Source organism: Carya illinoinensis, chromosome 13 (assembly GCF_018687715.1).
Source record: "Carya illinoinensis cultivar Pawnee chromosome 13, C.illinoinensisPawnee_v1, whole genome shotgun sequence".
In the NCBI taxonomy this organism is placed as follows: Eukaryota; Viridiplantae; Streptophyta; class Magnoliopsida; order Fagales; family Juglandaceae; genus Carya; species Carya illinoinensis.
Genome location: NC_056764.1, coordinates 15274401 through 15294438, shown reverse-complemented (window position 1 = coordinate 15294438; position 20038 = coordinate 15274401). Strand labels below are relative to the sequence as shown.

At 36.6% G+C, this 20038-nt stretch overlaps 1 protein-coding gene across 4 annotated transcripts; it reads left to right on the top strand.

Annotated features, from left to right (window-relative positions):
- Positions 1–992: 992 nt before the first annotated feature.
- Positions 993–19312, top strand: LOC122292421 (protein ENHANCED DISEASE RESISTANCE 2). Of its 4 annotated transcripts, XM_043100764.1 has the most exons (21): positions 993–1446; positions 4022–4096; positions 4190–4243; positions 4342–4407; positions 4485–4546; positions 4826–4956; positions 5030–5076; positions 5147–5244; positions 5321–5416; positions 5513–5577; positions 5669–5740; positions 6096–6242; positions 6323–6633; positions 7472–7535; positions 7642–7817; positions 8297–8398; positions 9130–9180; positions 9268–9411; positions 15979–16074; positions 16260–16361; positions 19004–19312. In XM_043100764.1, exons 1-21 carry the CDS (start codon positions 1294–1296, stop codon positions 19094–19096), a joined length of 2205 nt encoding a protein of 734 aa, XP_042956698.1. In that variant the 5' UTR covers positions 993–1293; the 3' UTR covers positions 19097–19312. The 4 variants fall into 4 exon arrangements, with proteins under 4 accessions (XP_042956698.1, XP_042956700.1, XP_042956701.1 ...); XM_043100766.1 differs by lacking the exon at positions 4485–4546 and having other exon boundaries at positions 4342–4415; XM_043100768.1 differs by lacking the exon at positions 993–1446 and having other exon boundaries at positions 4342–4415.
- Positions 19313–20038: the final 726 nt, after the last annotated feature.

The window sequence follows — 20038 nt, the reverse complement described above, 5'->3', positions numbered from 1 at the left end:
TGATTGATGTATCCGATTAATTAAGAAATTGATGTAATTAATAATTCTTAAAAAGAAATGATATTTACAGTCTTGAATGTGCAAGCACCACATAATTATTTTTAAAAAAATAAATAAAAATGAGACTCATATAAAAAAATTAATTTTTTTAATAATAAATCTTATTATTTCAAAACGACTATACGAAACTTACACACTTCACGACCGTATATAATATTACTTATTAATTTACAATAATAAAGATGGCCCTACGGTCCAAACTTGTTCATAAATTGGTAGATTAATGAAAAACCAAAAAAATATATTAATGCAAGTTATATATATATATATATAAATATATTCATCACTAAGCACTACCCTTGAATAAATAAGAAAAGAAATACTAAAGCTTCATATTATTGAATAAACCGAAATGAAAGATTAAAATTTTCTCTTTAATAATTTTAGGGATGCTTTTGCTCATCAGTTATTACCTAAGTAGGATGCGTAGCCCAATGGTTAAAGAAGTAATGATTAATAAAATAATCTATTTTTTTTATTTTTAAAAAATATTTGAAAAAAAAAGTATAATTTTTATTCATGATAAGTTTTCAGGTAATATTATATATATTCATAGAGTGTAAATACCTTACAGTCACTTTAAAAATGAGTGAGATTTATTATAAAAAAATTAATTTTTTTATATGAATATCGTATTTATTATTTTTTATAAAGTAATTATAAGATACTTGCGTACTCAGGACTGCAATAATTATTTTTCATTTGAGTATGTAAATTATATAAAAAATATTTAAATATGACCAACCCACTGTCCAAAAGGACTTTATGTCATGCAACTATGCAAGGACCAAGCAAAAAAGTAAATAAATTATAATAAAATATATTAGATCTAATTTTCTTCACGTCAAGGGCAACAGAGTCATTTGGCATTGTCTCTTTTGCCTGGCAATCTTTGTCTTATACATGCACAAATTCAGTTGCTTTCCGAAAGAGAAACAGCGAGGGAGGGAAGAGAGAGAGAGAGAGAGAGAGAGAGAGAGAGAGCGAGAGCTTTACCTGCAATTCCAAAGAGGTGCCATTTCCTGTGAAACCCCCGTGATTCTCTGAATCCCATAGCTGGGATCAGAGGTTCACCATCTTTACCCTTCTCCATTTTTTGAATTATACATCATGGGAAATCATTTTGCATGAATTTTTTAATTTATAAGAAAGAAAAAAAGGGGAAAGATAAGAAGAACGAAAATAATCTGGGAATCGAAGAAGTGGGCTTCTTGAGAATTGGGATTCTCTGAGATGGGTACGTCGCAAAGTGAGGGAAGAATGGAGGGGTGGCTCCATCTCATACGCTCAAATCGGTTTGGGCTTCAGTACTCCCGCAAGCGCTACTTCGTTCTCGATGATCACCATCTCAAAAGCTTTAAATCGGTTCCCACTTCAAGCAACGAGGTCCATGCACATTCCTTTCTCCTTCTTTTGTTCTCTTTTTTAATCCAATTCTCATGCCGTTGGATTTGATGTTAGTGTTGCTAAACGGGTTGTTCTTCTTAGGAAAAAAAAAAAAAACATGTAAAAACAGTGCATTATGTGTTTTATTTGGTGAGCTGAGGCGATGGGTTGTTATATTATTATTCTGATTGTTGGTCGATGACGAGTAACGTAGATTGGATGGTAGGATATGAGGTGAGTAAGAGATTTCTATTTAAATGGTTGGTGGATATTTTCATGGATATTTCTTTGTTTGAGAAGTTGATTTAGCATTCCCCTTCCATTCTTGCGTTTTGTTTTACCAATGCTGATATTGTTAATAGATTATGGATAAGTTAATAATTGGAATTCTTGATTAATATGGGCAATACTTTATTTTTAGGAGCAGCTGCTATAGACTTCAATGGACTTAGCTTTTGCAATTTCCTTATATCTATTTCTCGCTCTTGACTAGGTATTTTCTATTGTATACATCCCGAGTACTTGGGCTACACCTATTTCCTTATTAATATCGATAATATATTTACCGATAAAAAAATTGAGTTCTTTATTAACTTCTTCGTATATCATACAGACATAATTTCTTTTATAAGCAAAATAAAAATAAAAGGAAGAGTTTTCTGGATTCTTTTTCTTTCATTTGATAAATTTGGGGCGATTCCAAACTTCAATTCCATCCAATGATGGCCTGCAATAGTTACATATATAGTACTGATTCATGGACTTTTTGTTTACACTTGACCTGATGTGAATTAAGCTAGATCCTCCTTCGACTGAAATTTTAATGAAAAACATTTTACACGAATGGTGGTTTGGATATATATTTCATATGGTGTAAACTTTTTTGTTGCATCATGTGAACCCAATGGGCATGCTTTCAGATTGTTTGAAGTAGTAACAATTAGAATGGGGGTTTCATATTTGCCCCACTTTTAAATCATTTTATTAGATCTCATTTCCATTTAAATCTTCATTTTTCACAATTGGACATTACTCCTTGTAGCTTATGATGATATTCGGCCTTTGGAATTTGGAGATGTTTTTATTACTTCCCTCAGTCCATGATAGATAATATCTTTTTTCTCTTTTACTTGGTGGACCTGACTAATAGAATATGCATTTTTCTCTCCATGGTACTAATTCTCATGACAGGGTCAAACCCATACAAATTCATGAAAAGAAAGCCACCATAAGAAACAAACAGCAGTATATTATTTTCAAGAAGCAGTCATTTGTTTACATAGAATAAGAAACGGATAGATAGGAAAGTAACATTATAATCTGCATTTGTTAAACCTTCTAGACAAAAGCCATATTTGTTTTCTTTGCTAAAAATTAAAATTTGTTCACAAAAGTTTCATTTGACAAAAGCTCTGCCTTTCGGTTATATCTCCTCTTCTTACTGCTTTTTAATTTTGATTTTGGGAAAGCTGCTTCAAGAAGGAAAAGGTGTGGACTAACCCACAAATCTTACCTGGTTTTGGTAAAACTAAAAAAGTTGTCAAATACTTAGAATGACCAATAATGTCTATTCGTTAGACTTAAAGAGCTAGTATTTTAAAACAAAACAAGTCTAGCAGTGGTTTTTAAAAGTAATATATTCTGTATTATTTTAGTAAAAGATACTTTTGTTTCTTGCATGCAATACATAAAAAAAAATATTAAATAATTTTTAAGGGCATCATGTAAAGTGTTTATAAGATATATGGAACAAGCATTTTCTCAAGTTTAAACTCTTTTTTCGACTATAATTCCACTTTTCTTGCCCATCTAAGGGAATTTTAGGAAGACTGGTGTTTCATTAAGAGTGCTCGTTATTTGTATGCTTTCAAGTATCTAAGGTTGAAGGACTTTTATCCTTACTTTTTCTATATTGAAATAACCTAGAAAATTTGTCTACTAAACAAAATAGAAAGAAGAGGGAGAAACCTTCCCCTCAAGAAATGATACTTATTACCTTATTACCCAAAAAAGCATTATAGAATGTACTTACACTACTTCTGTAGCTGGATCTTGCACTCTATTATTTTTCTCATTAGCATCCTTTTAAAGTTATTAAAGACGCTTTTGTTTGCATTTTTTTTTTTCATCGGCAAAAAAATTTTATTGATCATAAGAATAGGCAAAAACTCAAGCATACGGGATATATACAAGAGCATCACCTGTGCATGCTAGTTTATTGATGTTTTCATTTTCTGTTTAAATTCTACTTTTACAAATCTAGTGGCTTTGTACTCTCCCTTTTATGTCTTTTGTCTAATATAAAAATCTAATTTGTTTTGTTCCACTGTGTCTTTATTTGGTGTTCATCTTGCTGCCTGGCAATATGATCAATAAGAGTCTTTGCTTATTTAGTCCATGAAGTATTGCCCAAATGAATAGGGATCTGGTAGTTATATTTTGGCTCGCCCACTTTTGGAATGGGAGTGGTACCATGTGTGTATTCTTGCTGTTTATTTGTTTTACATATTTTAAATCATTATCTGGTAGAAGTTCTAAGAGTAAAAGCCTTGATTTACTTATTTATTTATTTCAGGATCCTGTTAGAAGTGCTATTATAGATTCCTGCATTCGAGTAATGGACAATGGGAGGGAGAGCATTCATAGAAAAGTATGAATGCTTTGCATTGGTGGCAATTTATCTTTTAGTTTATTTTCTCATATGGTAAGGATGGTTTGTAATGGTACTATCCGTGATGTGCAGGTACTCTTCATATTCACACTTTATAATACTTCCAATCACAATGATCAACTTAAGGTCAGTATTTACCAAAAAAACTCATGTTAACTAAATTTTAAAAAACTGCAGTATTTATCTGTAATGTTTCTGCTTAAGTTTTGATTTAAATATTGTAGTTGGGAGCACGTAGTCCTGAAGAAGCAGCACGATGGATTCATTCTTTTCAGGAAGCAGCTTTAAAGGTTATAAGGTGCTCAATTTTTCAAATATTCTGCACAACTGTTATGCTTAAGAGGCTAATGCTTAGATATATATCCAGGGTGGTCCTGCAGTGTTGGATAATCTTGTTGGTTGCTTGCAAAGCAGATGGCCATCCTTTAGGTATAATAACTATATTATACAAGTATTCTTGTTTGAAAAAATCCATATAATCTGGAAGTTTTGCATGCCTATTTACAATGGAGATAATTTTGTTAAAGTTTATTGGATATGGCTTGGTGCTAAATATGGGCTATAGTTACACTACCTTGATTAATTTATCTGCGGTTTTCATCTGACATCTTTATGTTCATTTCCCTTATTAATTACTTTTTGTTACTTTATAATTCTATTGCTTATCAAATAATTTCTTTTTGTAACTTGGAAATTTTTAATGCACAGATTAAGTGGTTCTAGCAGGATAAATCATTGTAGTTCTATTGACTGGGCTCTTCATTCTTCCTCGAGAATGGATCCTGTGACTTCAGATGTTATTGCTCCTTCATCTTGGACAATATTTGGTTGTCAGAATGGTAAGAATGAAATTCACAATATGTCATTGTAGTTAGCTGAAGTTGCATGTATGAGATTATGGTATATATGCAGGTCTACGGCTATTTAAAGAAGCTAAAGATCGGGATTCTCGTCTGAAGGTTGGTGGATTTTCTATTCACCAGTTATTGGTTGCATGTTATTTGTTACACATGTTCCCTTCTCTGGCAGTGGGATGATCATCCAGCAATAATGGCTGTGGGTGTGGTGGATGGAACTTCAGAAGACATTTTCCGGACACTTATGTCTCTTGGTCCCTCAAGATCAGAGTAAGTGGGATGCCCATGGTCTCCTTATCTTGTAGCTTCATAGTTTAAACATTGAACTCTACAAATTTTCTTGCAGATGGGACTTCTGTTTCTACAAGGGCAGTGTGATTGAGCACCTTGATGGTCATACCGATATTATTATCAAGCAACTATATAGTGATTGGTTACCTTGGTTAGATCAAATTTAAGACTATTGTTTTCTTTTTCTTTTTCTATTTTTTTCAGGGTGGGGTTGTAGTATCTGTCATTGACATAACCTCCTATGCAGGGGGATGAAGAGAAGAGATTTATTATTGCGACGTTATTGGAGAAGGGAGGAGGATGGAACATATGGTAGTAATGTTTTGGACAAATGTAAATATTGTTTTATCAACTGATCTATCTGTATCAGAAATGTAACTTCCTTTGGTTTTTCCTGTCACAGTTATTCTCTATCATTCTGTGTTTCACAAGAAGTGTCCACCTCAGAGAGGCTATGCCCGTGCCTGCCTTAAAAGTAATGTATGCTTAAAATTTGATAAAACAAATGTCTAGACCTCATGGATTTTCTATATTTGAAATGCAATGGAGTTTTCTTATACTGTGATTTAGTTATTACCGTCACCCTTCAAGTTTTTTCCACCTCATGGATTTTATTGCATCATATGTAGCCAATGTGTAAGCATGTAGTCGGTAACCTGGTATGGAATTTTCTTCACTGTGATTTCGTTATTATCATCATCATTCAACTCATGTAATTTTATGAAATGCATAGTGTTTTAAGATTGTACCTTTACATTGCTGGTTTTGGAATCCTATTTTGACCGTTACCAATGGAAGCAATTGGGGATGAATGCTTCTGCCTCTTACAGGTGGAGGGTATGTTATATCGCCTGTGAATGAAGGGAAACAATCAGTTGTAAAGCACATGCTTGCTATTGATTGGAAATTCTGGAAATCTTATCTACGACACTCTTCAGCACGATCTATTACCATCCGTATGCTTGGGAGAGTTGCTGGTAGCTTTCCACTCTAGATGAGTTTTTTTTTTTTTTTATCAGTTGATTTTTTTATCCATTTTATTGCTTTTCACATGCAGCATTACGAGAGATGTTTAGAGCAAAACTAGGAAATTATACGTCTCCCGATTTCTCTTCAGGAGAATTGACTAGAAACACTAGATTGAATCAGATTGAAGGGGCTAGCAGGGTTGATTTCAGAGTACTTGCAGGGGATGGGAAGACCAAGGAAAATATTGCTGAGGAAATGGAGAAAACACCTTCGGAACATGGAAGCCTTGTTAGCTTGAATGATGCTGCTGATGAATTTTTTGATGTCCCAGAACCATCCGACTGCGATCAATCTGAATATAGCCAGACTTCTGATTTTGGTCCAGATATATACTCCCAGGTACAATATGTTTGAAGATTGTTCTCATTGCATATGTAACTAGTAAAGGGAGTCAAGAGTAAAGGCTTTTCTGTTATGACATGATGACATCTTCTAGTTTAACTGGCATTTCAATCATATTGGTTCCAATGATGTGCTTAAGTCACGATCAACTGGCTGAAAAAACTCAGAAAGAGACCTTCTCTTTCACTTAGGGATTTAAAATTGTAATATGAGGGTATCTAGAGTTGGGAGCAAAGTCCCTTCTGCTATGAACTTATCTTCCTGGGGAATCTGTACGTGTATCTCTGTATAACTAGTATTTGGCTCATGCTGAAATCATGACCGAGTCATTGGTGAGATGATGGGAAAAAAAAAAACCACAGAGGTTCTCAGAATTCTGTAGATTACTTCTCTGTACCTTCAAGTGTTTGCAGAAGATAGTCTATGCTGTAGATTACTCATAATTAAGTGGTTTTTTTGCTGCTATGACTATGCTTTTTATGCATATAACTCTGTGAATTGACCATATAACTATGCACGTGGTTGGGCTGTTTATCCTGGTTTGAGTATGTTCTGGATCTTAATCATGTGCACTTTGACCACTGTACCATCATATAACATTGTCAGTCGTAATGCATGCTAGGATGAAGATATCAATTCTTCACCACTTACGTTAGCCCTATTTCTTATTGTGCACATAACTCACTATGCAGAATTGTCACCTTTTTATGCCTTTCAGTTTTGGTATTAATTGTTGTGCATATATTTTCAGTGTTCGGTTATAAGAGATGATTTTGAACTTTGCACACACTGATTTTGGCTTTCTCACTTAGTTACTGAGGCATTGAGATTACAGGATATACGTCAACCAAAATTATCAACTGCTGCTGGTCTCGTGAAAAGATTGCATGATCTTGCAGGTGATTAATATTTGATATCTGTACACATCACTTATTCTGACCTCAAGTAGTTTTCTATGTTTTCTTCCTTTATGATTTGATTGTGGCCAGAGATGATGTTCTGCAGTTCATAAGAGGGGCTATATGGACTTGCAAGAGATGGCAAGGGAAGACTGTATCTCATGCTGCTACGGAACAACTCTTCCAAAAGACCCATCTTGTGCATTGGCTTGCAGCTGGATGGCAGCAGATCCTTCAACTTTCCTAATTCGTGGACCTAGTTACCTGGATGACCATAAGAAGGTATGCGCAACAAATAATAATGAACCCAAACTAAGGGTCTAAAATTTTTGTACTTGTATCAGTAAGATGTTCATCATGCTCACCAATGAAAGATCCTAAAATTGGCTTTCAATCAGCATAGAATTGCATTATTCTTGATTTCTAATTGGCATGTTATCTGTGAGAATGCCTGATTTATGATTATGGGTTATTCCATTTGTTTTTTTGTAGCATGATTTTTAAGTACCGACCATACATATGGTGTTTTTCTATAATTTTCCCAGCAAAGAAAGTGTTCAGTTCATAATTCTCCGAAACAATAATAGAGACATCAATACCATGGATTGTAGTTGCTACAGTTTTTAATCCAGTGTACTAAATTAAAGTTAGTGATGTCATTCCTCTTAAACATTACCAAAGCTTCATTTCACAGTTAGAATTATAGTGTTGATTGGTGACTTTTAATTGATAGTTCTATTTGCTTGTTGTTTATTTTCTAGGTCAAGGCAAAGGACACCTTAATGCAAATGGTTGCTGCAGATTGGCTAAAATCTGACAAGCGAGAAGATGATCTTGCAGGCCGTCCTGGGAGCATTGTTCAGGTTGATAGTTACTTGCAGGGGCAGAACTACCTTATTGCTTGGCCCCACAAAAATTTTGAAGTCTTACTAGCTTTTTGTATAAAGTGCCCCTAACTTAATTTTGGCTACTCCAAGATAACTCCTTTCGAGTTTTAACTGGTTAATTCTACAAAAAAAAAAGAAAAGAAAAAAGGGTTGGGGTTGTATGCAGAATAGTAGGTTTTTCAATAGTCTTTCCAAAGTTCTCTTAGTCTTATATGTCAAAACCCTAGCATGTGTCTGTCTGAAACAAACACTATGTGGCCCAATCGAGATACTATATAAATCCCCGGTGTTAAATTTAGACATGTAGTTTTGATAACTACAACGCTACAAGAAACAAGAATTACAACTTACTGTGGGAAAGTAGAAAAATCATCTTTTGAAATGATTTTATAGATATCAAACTTTTATACATAGTCATGGTGTATAAATTATGGAATTAATTTAAGATTTGTCTGTTTTTCTTCTACATAAACGTGCATATAGAGAGAGATTGTAGTATTGCTGTGATAATGTACTTACAAAGGTTGTCCCCCCGCCCCGCCCCCCCACATACACACAAAAGATCCTAGTTCTGCCCCTGGTTAGTTGCATGTATATTTGTTATTGGTATTGATTTCATAGCTATGATCATCAAAATTAATTGCGCTAACGTCATTTGCATGATTATCTTTGTGATTGAAAATAAATTTTACAAGCTTTATTGGCAGAAATATGCAGCACAGGGTGGGCCAGAATTCTTCTTCATTGTAAACATACAGGTCAATTCAGTCTTTTGTTTATGTCTATATTATTACTTTTTTCTGTTCTTCTGAATTGGTAATAATCAAGTAATATACTGTGATCAGGTCCCAGGCTCAACAACATATAGCCTTGCTCTGTATTATATGATGAATACTGCTGTGGCAGATGCGCCCTTGCTAGAGAATTTCATCAAGGGGGATGATGCATATAGAAACTCGAGGTTTAAACTCATACCATATATATCTAAGGTTAGTATATTCTCTTGGGATTAGAAACTATGGAAACACAGTGCTAAAAAGATTATTTTTGTTACCAATTTCTTTTGTTGACGAATTCACAAATAAGAATAACAAGAAACATTAACCACTATAGTTCTTGTTTCTTGTTATTATTATTTACAGGATATTGTACCGAGCAAAAAAATATTTACAGGGTATTGCATCTTCAATTTTCATGCATATCTTGTCTTCCAAATATCTACTCCATTCAATCCCGGTATTCAATCAATCGAAAGCCCAAGTCTCTAAGCCTCTTGAAAAGGAAGCACAAAAGGAATGGGTATTCGAGTGACTATAGCATGGGCTTTCGTTTTTTAAATTGGATTATCAGCTTCCAATTTATATGAAAAATTGATTTGTGTTTCATTTTCATATTGAATTGTTTTGTGTTATCAATTATGGGGTATTCGAGTTTGACAGCCAAACAGTTTGTATGGGAAAAAGTAGCCTTGGATGGCTGTTGGTCACCTTGGAAGCTTAGCTGATAAGTTTCCGGAATTTGTACGATCTTCTCAAGCTGGAAAAAAAACCTTCATTGCTTTTTGATGTTCTAATTTTCATGATTTATATTTGGCCCTTTTAGAGTAAGGAGGTGGTCCTCCTAATTGACATCTCATCATTCTAGAAGTTAGAGGAGATGGAATGAATTTGCTAGAGAGCTTCGTAATGTGATTTTTTTCCCAGTCTTTCATCAGCGAGGGAAATAGAGCACTGTCTTTTTGTAGTCCCCAAAATTCGTTATGGTGGGTTATTCCTCAGAGGTGATACTGAAAAAGCTTATTGTGATGGTTGAGAAGCAGTCCCATGCAGAGGCGTTGGTTGGGCCAGGGCAACTCTTTTGCCAAAAATGTTCCTTCTGGTGCATATAGTGTATTGAATAGTAGTACAGAGAGGAAGATGCACGATACTCGTTGTATGATGAGGAGCTAGCTACTAAATATTAGAGGAGGGGAGGTGATTGTGTTGTTAGATTAACGTGGGCATGGGCTCAATGCCACTTGGGCCAAAATAAGGCCATATGCAATTTGTTCCAGCCAAGGCCTAAGTCTCCTAGGAGTTATATTTTAGTTCAAAGCTTCTTTTGGGCCAGTAAAGTGATCCCTTCTAAGGCCCTTTTAACAAGGCTTGTGCTAAAGGAAAGGTCCTGATATTTGAAGTATTATTAGCAGAACCCAGCCCAGCATAATCCAATCTTAAAGGATTGCTTTGCAGATCCAGGCTTCTTCCTCATCCATGGCTTATTACTTTGAGATGGGTCCAATTTCTGTAGACTCATTCCCTTCATCAATGGTTGATGAAGTTCTGGTGGCTCAGCTGCAGTGTTAAGATTCCCCAATCAATATTAACATTGGCTATTTGTTGGAGCAAAATCTAGCCTCTTGACTTCTTTCACATCCCACTTTTACTCCATGACCCACAGATCTTTCTTCTAGCGGTGTGGGTAAATATGGAGGTGGTGATGGTAGTATATGGCATAGGCCTCTGTGAGGCTGGTGCATCTCCATTCCTGGTAGTGTTGAATGTCTAGAAGAACATGTTTTACATGTTGCTCCTATTCAGGAGCTTTCAATTGTCGTTGATGAGCCTAGGTCTCTAGTGACTAGGGGAGAGCATTTTTCTTTAGGGGTTGGAAAGGCTTGAGCAATGAATTTGGGACTTTTTTTCGAATGGGGGACAAATTCAAATTTTGAAAGACCTCATTAATTGTGAGCCTTAAAATATTTGTCTACCTACTGAGCATGTGAATTCAAGTAGAGGGATAGTGACATCAGATTGGGTTTTGAACAAAGTTAAGAGCTATCATCATTATGTGGTTTTGATTCTGAATCTAACGTCAAGGGCCATAGCGAGATGAAACGATTTTCATACTCTATTAATTATTATTCCAAACAAGAAAATTCTAGTCGATAAACCAAGGGGAGCCGTGTTAATGGTCTTATATGAAGTGTAACATATTTTTTTGGAAAATTAAAGAATTGAATGGGGTAGAGATACAACTTAGGATAAGGAACTATGCCATGTAGTACTGTACAGTATTTGTGGGGTTGTAACATTTGGATTGGTGTTTTCTGGATTTTGGTGAAGCCTTTAAAGGGATCTTGCTTATGTTGATAGAAGGGCGGAGGAACAAGATTTTTATCTTTTGCTGCTGCCCGGTTGTTTTTGTTTTTTTTTTTGGGGGGGGGGGGGGGGTGTCGTTCGTCATAGCTTGCTATCTTAAAAATGTTTTTAATAATCCATTTTGAATTGGCTTCTATGAGCGTTTATGGCCCCAATTCAGGCCATGTCACGAGGCTTTTGTAGAGAAATTTGAAAGTATGGTCACTCTGTGGGATATGCCACAGTGCAACAGCGGTGATTTTGATGTTATACTTTTGAAAAATTCTATTCTCAAACCGGTGTATAGAGCACACATAGCAAAGTGCTTACATAGCATAATTTGATTTAGAAGATAAGTTTTAAAATTTGAATCTTACAAATTAAATCTTACCATTTAAGTGATGTGGATGGTGTGCTCTACACACCAGCTTGAGAATGGAATGACTCTATCCATTTTCTTGGTGATGGGTCTATTGAAGCACATTCTTGCTTTGCTATGATTGAATTCTCAAATTTAATTTTTTAACAAAATCTCACTGATCTTCATATAGTTTGTGGAAGCTTCACTTGGTCTAATATTTGAGATACCACCTCATGTACCCATATCGATAGATTTCTCATATCCTCAGATTGGGAAGCTTAGTTTCCAAGGCTTTATTTGGACTATATTCCTAGTCTCCTTGATGCAAATATATTCTCGTAAGTGAAAAGGTTTTTTGAATATAAAAATATGCAGTTAAAGTTGGAAGGCTTTCTGGAAAGTGTAAGACAATGGTGGGACTCTTATTGTTTTCTTGGTTCCCATATTTTGGTGAGTTAACTGAAAGCTTTGAAGGCCGATTGAAGTGGTGGAATGAAGAGGTGTCCGAAAATTTGGATGGGTAGAATTTTTTATTTTTTTATTTTTTTTTGTAAATCAAGCTAAAAACTTGGATGCTTTAGAGAAAGGGGAGAAATTGAGGCTGAAAGAAAATGACAAGAGCACAAAGTTCTTCCACCATTTAGCCAATTTTAATCAGAACAATTCTATTGACTCCTTGTCCGTGAACAGTAGAGTTTATTCTAAACGAGATTGATGACTATCTTATGCAATTCTATGAGAATTTGTATGGCAAACAGTTAGGTATAGGCCCAAGTTGGATGATCTTTCTTTTGATTCCCTTGTTGCGGTTGACACAATGTAGATAGAGAGAAAGTTTTGAGGAAATCAAGATACTTGAGGTGAGAGGAGCTTTGAACGGAAACATGCCCCTAGAGCTTGATGGCTTTTCTAAGGCTTTCTTCCAAGCTTGTTGCGATTTGGTGAAGGAGAATATTATGGAATGGTTTCAGGACTTTCATGCTAGGATCAAGTTTGTTAAAATCCTTAATGTAACCTTTATTGCTTCCATTAGAAGCCAGGGGTAGTTAATATCACTGACTTACGACCCATCAAGAGAGCCCAGAATGATATTGTGATGGAGATGCTTCAGAAAAATTATCTCTGATACAGTAAATGGTTTAATGATTTCTAACTTGTTATTCACAGATAATGCGTTGGTTTTCTACGAGGAAAACCTGACCATCCTTGGTATCTTCCATATTTTTTGTATGATTGAAGCAATATCTATCCTAAAAGTTGAACTGGCCAAATTTGAATTGCTCCCTATTGGTAATAATAAGATTATAGAAAGTCTGAAGAGCGTTTTATGATGTAGGGTTGCTTGATTGACCATGCCTTATAGCAGAGTTTATTTGGGACTAGATTCTTAGAAGGAGAGCATTGATTGGCCAAATGGAAATGACAGTATTTATCGAAGGGTGGTAGGATCTCCTTGATTAATAGTACCTTGTTGAACTTGCCTAGTTCCCTCTTCCCACTTCCTGTAGGTTAAAAAAATTTGTTTGGAGAAATTACAACAAGGTTTTTGTGGGTATTGTGAGGAGGAGAATAGATTTCATTTGGTAAAGTCATCTAATGTGTGGTCTCCAATCTCTGTTGAAGAATTTGGGTCTGTAGTTTGATGTGGTTCAATTGAGCTCTCTTGGAAAATGGCTACGACATTATGCTAAGAAGGGAAAAAGAGAGCTTTTGGAGAATGGGGTGGATGGAGTTCTAATGAGCTCAATAGATTGCATGTCGTAGGTTTGCAGAAAAGTATTGGGAGGAGATGGGGGAGTTCACACCCTTTAGGCACGTGGTGGGAGATGGATCAAAGATAATGTTTTTGGCAAGACGTTTGGTGTGGGGATCAAGTTCTTAAGGCAGCTCTATCGAAGTAATTTAACATTGCTCGTTTTAAGGAAGCTTATGCTGCTCACCATTAACAGTTTTTGAGTGATTCTCCTTAGTGGGATGTGGGTTTTTATCAAAGTGGCACAAGACTGCGAGGTGGAGTTTCTTACAAGTTTTTCATCGCTTGTATTCTCTCTGACTGAGAATAGGCCCTGAGGACAAGCTTTGTTCAGCACCTTAAAACGTGCGGTGTTTGAAGTAAAATCGTTATTAGGTGTTATCTCCCCATGAAAGTAACCTATTTTCATGGAAGAATATTTTGCAGAACAAGTGATGGATTGGTGTAGCATGTGTTTGAGGAGCGAGGAAATGCTACATTGTTTTTTTATTGAATTGTGAGGTAGCTAGTGCTCTTTAGAATTGTAATTTTGGGTTCTTCATCCTAGATTGGATTACGCCTTGCAGTGTGGTGGATCTTTTGGGGTGTTGGAGAGGGTGTTGGAGAGGGAGGCTTAGTTGTGACGCCGAATGTAGAATAAGAATTATTCTAATAGCTGGCTAAACAACAGAGGCTAGAGATTGAGATTGAGAAAAAACGCAAATAGAGAGAAAACTATGAGGTGAACTTTGAGATTAGGGTTTCTTTCAAAAAATAAATCGATTATCAATCATCCCTTCTAAAGCCCGCAAGTTGGGCTTAAATAGCTAATGGAAAATTTAAAATTGTAATCAAGGCCAATTAGTAAAGTACTGAATGAGATAAATATCGCTAAAATCTAGCCTAAAAATCCGGAATAAAATCGTTCCCAAAAATAAACATTACCATAAAAGAAAAATGATCAAAAATGAAAAATTAATTTAATGTGGCGATTCGGAAGGGAAAACGGTTGATTTTGGGGTCAAAACTGGGCCCACCAGGCATGGCCTGGTGACCATGACGTGCACGTTGAAAAGAGTTTTCAAATTGGGGTTATATGTGCGATTTTGATACCCGTAGTCAAAGTTATGGCCAAAACACTGATGTCGCCCATTTTTCTCTCCCGACCAAGAAATATCAACCTTTCCTTGCTGAACCTCCTTTTCTTGCCCAGCCAAGGAATATTCATCTTTTTCAGCCGGTTTTGCGCTAATCTGCCTTTTTGAGGTAGACCCAGTGCTATTAATCCTTAATCTGTCAGCCGAGCATCATCATGCCCAGATCCTCCTACATCAAGTTGTTTGTTGTGGAAGATGATTCGTGTTATGTTGTATCTTAAGAGAAAATGCGAAGCTTTGAAGATGGTGAAATGGTGTTGGATCTTAAGAATTTTGTTTTCAATACCCTTTACCATTAGATGATTGTTCATTTTGGTTTTCCTATTTCTCAGGATTTCCTTGCTCTTTTTTCTTTTCTTAACAGTTGTTCCTCATGTATGTGCCCTGTGTACTCGGGCAATACCTCTTTTGATCATTAATAAAGTTTGACTTTCTTGTTAGGTTAGAAAAAACTAAAGCAAGTGATTATTAAGTTCAACACGATTGGCCTAGAAGTGTGCATTGCTCAACGTTGCATTTTACTTATTACTTATATTTGCAGATGTTATGAAAGTAATTTTGATATTATATTGATCTCTCATCCTTTGTGCACAACCAAGTTAAACAAAGTTCTACCATTCTATGGGCATACATCTTCATATCTTCTAAGTCTAGCGTATTGCTTATTTGAATACATAGACCCTCTTAGTTCTTGGATATGTCTTCTGTTATGTGTGCTTTGAGCACTATATGTTGCCCATTATGAGCTGGGACTGAGATTCTGCTATTTTGATCTCATGCTTCAGATGTTTGTACACATGAAAGTTATTAATGTTTTTGGGTTCACTCATCTGAACAGGGATCTGTAGAAGTTGTTAGCTTTTGTATTTGCCAGCATTCTTCTGATTTTGCTGGCATGAAGTGACCTAATCGTCTATACTATGCACGAACCTTATATATATATATATATAATATTTATATATCAGAGTAATGCTAAATACAGTCCTAAGTGCGCAAGCCTCATGCACTTCGTTTGAAAAAAAGTGGGATCCACCATTAAAAAAATGATTTTTTCATGTTGGTTCCAGATTTACCCACTTTTTTCAAAGTAAGTGTGTGAGGCTTGCATAACCTAGGACTGCAAATATTATTTCTCTATTGTAAATGTATGGTGCATGGGTTAGAAGTGTTAACATTTATTTTCTCAGGGTTCATGGATAGTTAAGCAAAGTGTGGGAAAGAAAGCATGCCTGATTGGTCAAGCCCTTGAAATTAACTATTTCCATGGGAAGAACTATTTGGAGGTAAGTTTGCAAGTAGTGTGGTTCCTGTATATATGTGCCTTGTCCTCGTCTGTGTGTGTGTCTGCATGAGTGAGAGAGGGAGAGATGTTCATGTCCCCAGATCACTGTAGTGAGACAGAAGAAATACTATAATTCAGTATCGGGTCTTAGAACATCTGCTAATCTGGAATAAACAATCATTTCAGCTTGGGATCGATATTGGGTCCTCAACAGTTGCAAGGGGTGTGGTCAGTCTTGTTCTCGGGTACCTTAACAATCTGGTTATTGAGATGGCATTTTTGGTGCAGGTAAAACTACTATTTTTTTTCGTTGGCCGAACTATAGTTTTATACATTCAAGTTTTTTGTTTACTGTCAATTGGGTCCTCGTTTTTCGACTTGAGAATATTCAACCCAGTAATTCCAGATTCCATTCAATATGATATCCATCTGTTACCTCTATCAACACCGGTGCATTTAATTTCACTTGAGACTCTATATGACACCTGAAATGATGTCCTATTGAAGGTTATTATTTTGTTTTGCTTTTAGAAAGGAACACTGCACATGAGATGGACATAGCCGTCCAAAACAAATTTATTTCAGATTGAATTCCATTTTAGCAATCTGATAGCCTTTGTTACAGAGCTGGTGGCAATTGCAAAATGTGATATGAACAGTGTATGGTGTACGGATGAGGACAGTTTTAGTGGGAACTTCACCCCAGTTGATTGAAGTCCTCTTATGTTTCTGAGTTATTTTTTCCTTTTAGTAAAATATTCTTTCCAATTTTTTTTTTTTAGAATATCTGTGTTCCTGTGATCCTGTCCAAGAGTGCGTGGATGTTGTTTAGAATGAAGTAGTGGAGGGTTTTAATGGGGCCGGAAGTTACCTGCCTTGAATTTGGAAACTCCAGCTGTTGATCCCTTTTAAATCTCTGGTCTTGTGTCTATATGCAAGCACTGAAGCTTCTTGAGGTCCACACTATTCAAACTCAAAAGTGAATTCTATGAATTCTTCAATATTTTTTAATTCAACCCTCAGATCGATCACCCCCCCCACCCCCCCCAAAAAAAAACCAAAAAAAAAATTGTGGAGACAAGATCAATCCCTTATTATTTGCCACAATCCAGATCTACCCTCATGGTACTCGTCTCTGTATTTGTTTTCCTCTGGTTACTGTTCTTGACTCTTCCTTCCTATCTATGTTCTTTCTTTATGTTTTTTTTATAATTATTTTCTTTTGAGTTCTTGTTTATTTTCTTGGAACTCTCGATCACCAATATGTCACCTATTGAGTGGCTGTTTTTGGTCACATCAAGCCTCAGTGACATGTAACAATTCAGGCTGCACACCGATCCGTCCAAATCAAAATTTGGATCCGACTCGACCCGTACGACAGGAAATCACGCACCAATTCGACCTGACCCGACCCGACCCGCAACTTGCGGATCGAGTCGAACCCGTTCTCGTTACTCTGCTTTCGATTCTCCCCTCCCACTTCATCTCCCCTCCCTCCTCTTCCACTTCCTCTTCTCCTACTCTGCCATTTGCTTTCGATTCTCCCCTCCCCCTTCCTCTTTCACTTCCTCTTCTCCTGCTCCGCCATTTCCAAGATCAACCCTGTGGTCTGAAACCTATGATTGCCTCAGCTACGAACCAGGGCTTTGAAGCGTGCAATGCGATTCGTTCAAAGAACTCGGTTTCGGTGTCGTCGAGTCTGATTTTTCCCGTCTATACTCCTCCTATGGTCATCAGGTACTGGATTTCGATTTTGGTTTCGATCTTGATCAAGAAAATGTTTGTTTCATTAAACCCACCTCAAATGCCGCCACCTTAAACCCATCTCAAATCTCTCTCTTAAACCCCCTTCAAATCTCTGTCCAAGACCTTCATGACCACCACCAACAACAGTCACAGATACTGGTCCGACCTCAACCCTGCCAAGCGTCTGGGACCTCAAGCCAAGAAACCTCTCTGATGATACGACGCCGCTCAACCCTGATACAGTTCGACGACTCCTTCAACAACAACTCTGTGGCCGCCGCAACTGCCATGATGCTCCAGTAGGAGCTCTTGATCATGTCCAGGGGTCGAGAGATGTTAGCCTTGTTAGGGATTGAAGACGGGACAGAAATGGAGGCAATTCTTTTTCTTCGTGATCTCGGGTCACGGTTTGATCGGTTTTGACATGCATTAACCTGGTAAAGGGTTTGAGCCGCTGAACTCGACTAAAGTTGGGTGGGCCCAAGTCGGGCCTTTCGGATTGATCGGGCTAGGCCCTTTTATGCACAGCCCTAGTAACAATGGATGGGAGGGACTACAAATATAGTCGGAAATTACAGTATTGAAATTACAGGGGAGTAATCTTAAGTACGCATAAACTTATAGGAACTAAATACTTATTAAAAAAAAAACTTAAAGGAACTAAATTGTTGTTTGGCGGTTTTCATTTGTAGATACTGAAAGCTGATTATGTCTACGGTTCATGTCTTGTGAACCGGAAGTATATATGCCACTGAAATTGAATTGTGCAGAATTAATTTTTTGTGTCATGAATCAGTGTGAACTGTGAAGAAACTCAATGCTCTTTTTTACATCAATAATGTGATAATCCCATATGATAAGTGATAAGAGTAGGTGGTGTATGGAATCTTACATTGCTTGGGAAGGAAAAGTTCTTGCTTTCCAATGGAACTCCAATTGTATCATCATTGTCTAGTCATTTTGGGATATGGTCCATGTGGCTTGGGCCTTCTATTGGGGCGTAACCATAAATATGGGACTTAAGCCGTGTCACTTACGACAGTGAAAGAATTGAAAATGAAAGTTTGCTTTTGTCAATTATGCTTGTTTAGCATTACTCTTATTGATTATGCTTCTTTTAATATCACCTTCCTGACAATCATATTTCTTAATTCTAATGCTAAATGTCAATCTGTCATGTATAGGCGAATACGCCAGAAGAGTTGCCAGAGTATATCCTTGGAACCTGCCGTCTTAACCATCTTGATGCAGCCAAAGCAGTATTGGTGAAACAATGATAACCTCCCGATACTTTCCTTAAAAACCACCCAGATGTTGGGGACGAAGAGCTAAAACATAAACGCTGAAATTGGAAATTCAAGATGCTTATGCTCTATAAACTTGCAGGACTCATTCTTTTACTAGATTAAACTGAGATTGACAGCTGGTTATTTTTGGTGTATATATCATTAATTGATAAATAAACTTTCTGGAAAAGATTACATTTCTTGTTAGTGCTGGTTGTTTTATTTAGATTTATGGTTTGTGTAACTCAAGCATATTGTCTTTATTTTTGTTACGTTTGGCTTTGTTTTTCCTTTTTTCACTTTTCCCCCCCCCCCCGATTTGCTACAAGTATTTATTTTACATTACTTTGACCATTAGACTTGTTGAAAGAAAACATATACTTGAAAAAGTTGCTTATGAATAGTTCGAGTTCAACTTGTATAAATTTAGTGCAGTCCAGCTCAAGTTTTGTCAACAATGCTCTCATAAATTCGACCCATTAGAGCTGGGTAAAATCTGCGCGCGCGCGCGCGCGCGAGTGTGTGTATGTGCCCTTTATGTATTTTTTATACTAATGAGTAACATGTATGATATAGTATTCTATTTAGGTTCTAGATTTGACTAGGGCTGTACGCCGACCCGACCTGAACCGGGAAAGTGGATGTTCCGCCCCGAACCGTCTTTGTTTGTTCCGAACGGAATCATTCCGCTGCTCTTCCGTTACCCGATTACCTGTTCCGAAAATTTTCGAGTCGGAATCGGTTATTCCGTTTTGCCATGAGTCTGTTCCCAATCATGTCTAAAGAACACAGAGAAAGTTGAAAGAACACAGAGAAAGAGAACCAAACGGAGACTGGTTATTCCGTTTTGCCATGAGTCTGAACCAAGCGGCCAAATCAGAGACGGTGAGGTTGGGAGACAGAGAGTCAGGGCTGAGATGGCGAGGCTGGGAG

Bases quoted from the DNA above. Each gene is read 5' to 3' on its own strand.
- LOC122292421 (XM_043100764.1), top strand. From the start codon at position 1,294: ATGGGTACGTCGCAAAGTGAGGGAAGAATGGAGGGGTGGCTCCATCTC. The intron at 7,536-7,641 runs GTGATTAATATT...GATGTTCTGCAG, and splicing joins AAGATTGCATGATCTTGCAG to TTCATAAGAGGGGCTATATG. The intron at 16,362-19,003 runs GTAAAACTACTA...TGTCATGTATAG, and splicing joins AGATGGCATTTTTGGTGCAG to GCGAATACGCCAGAAGAGTT.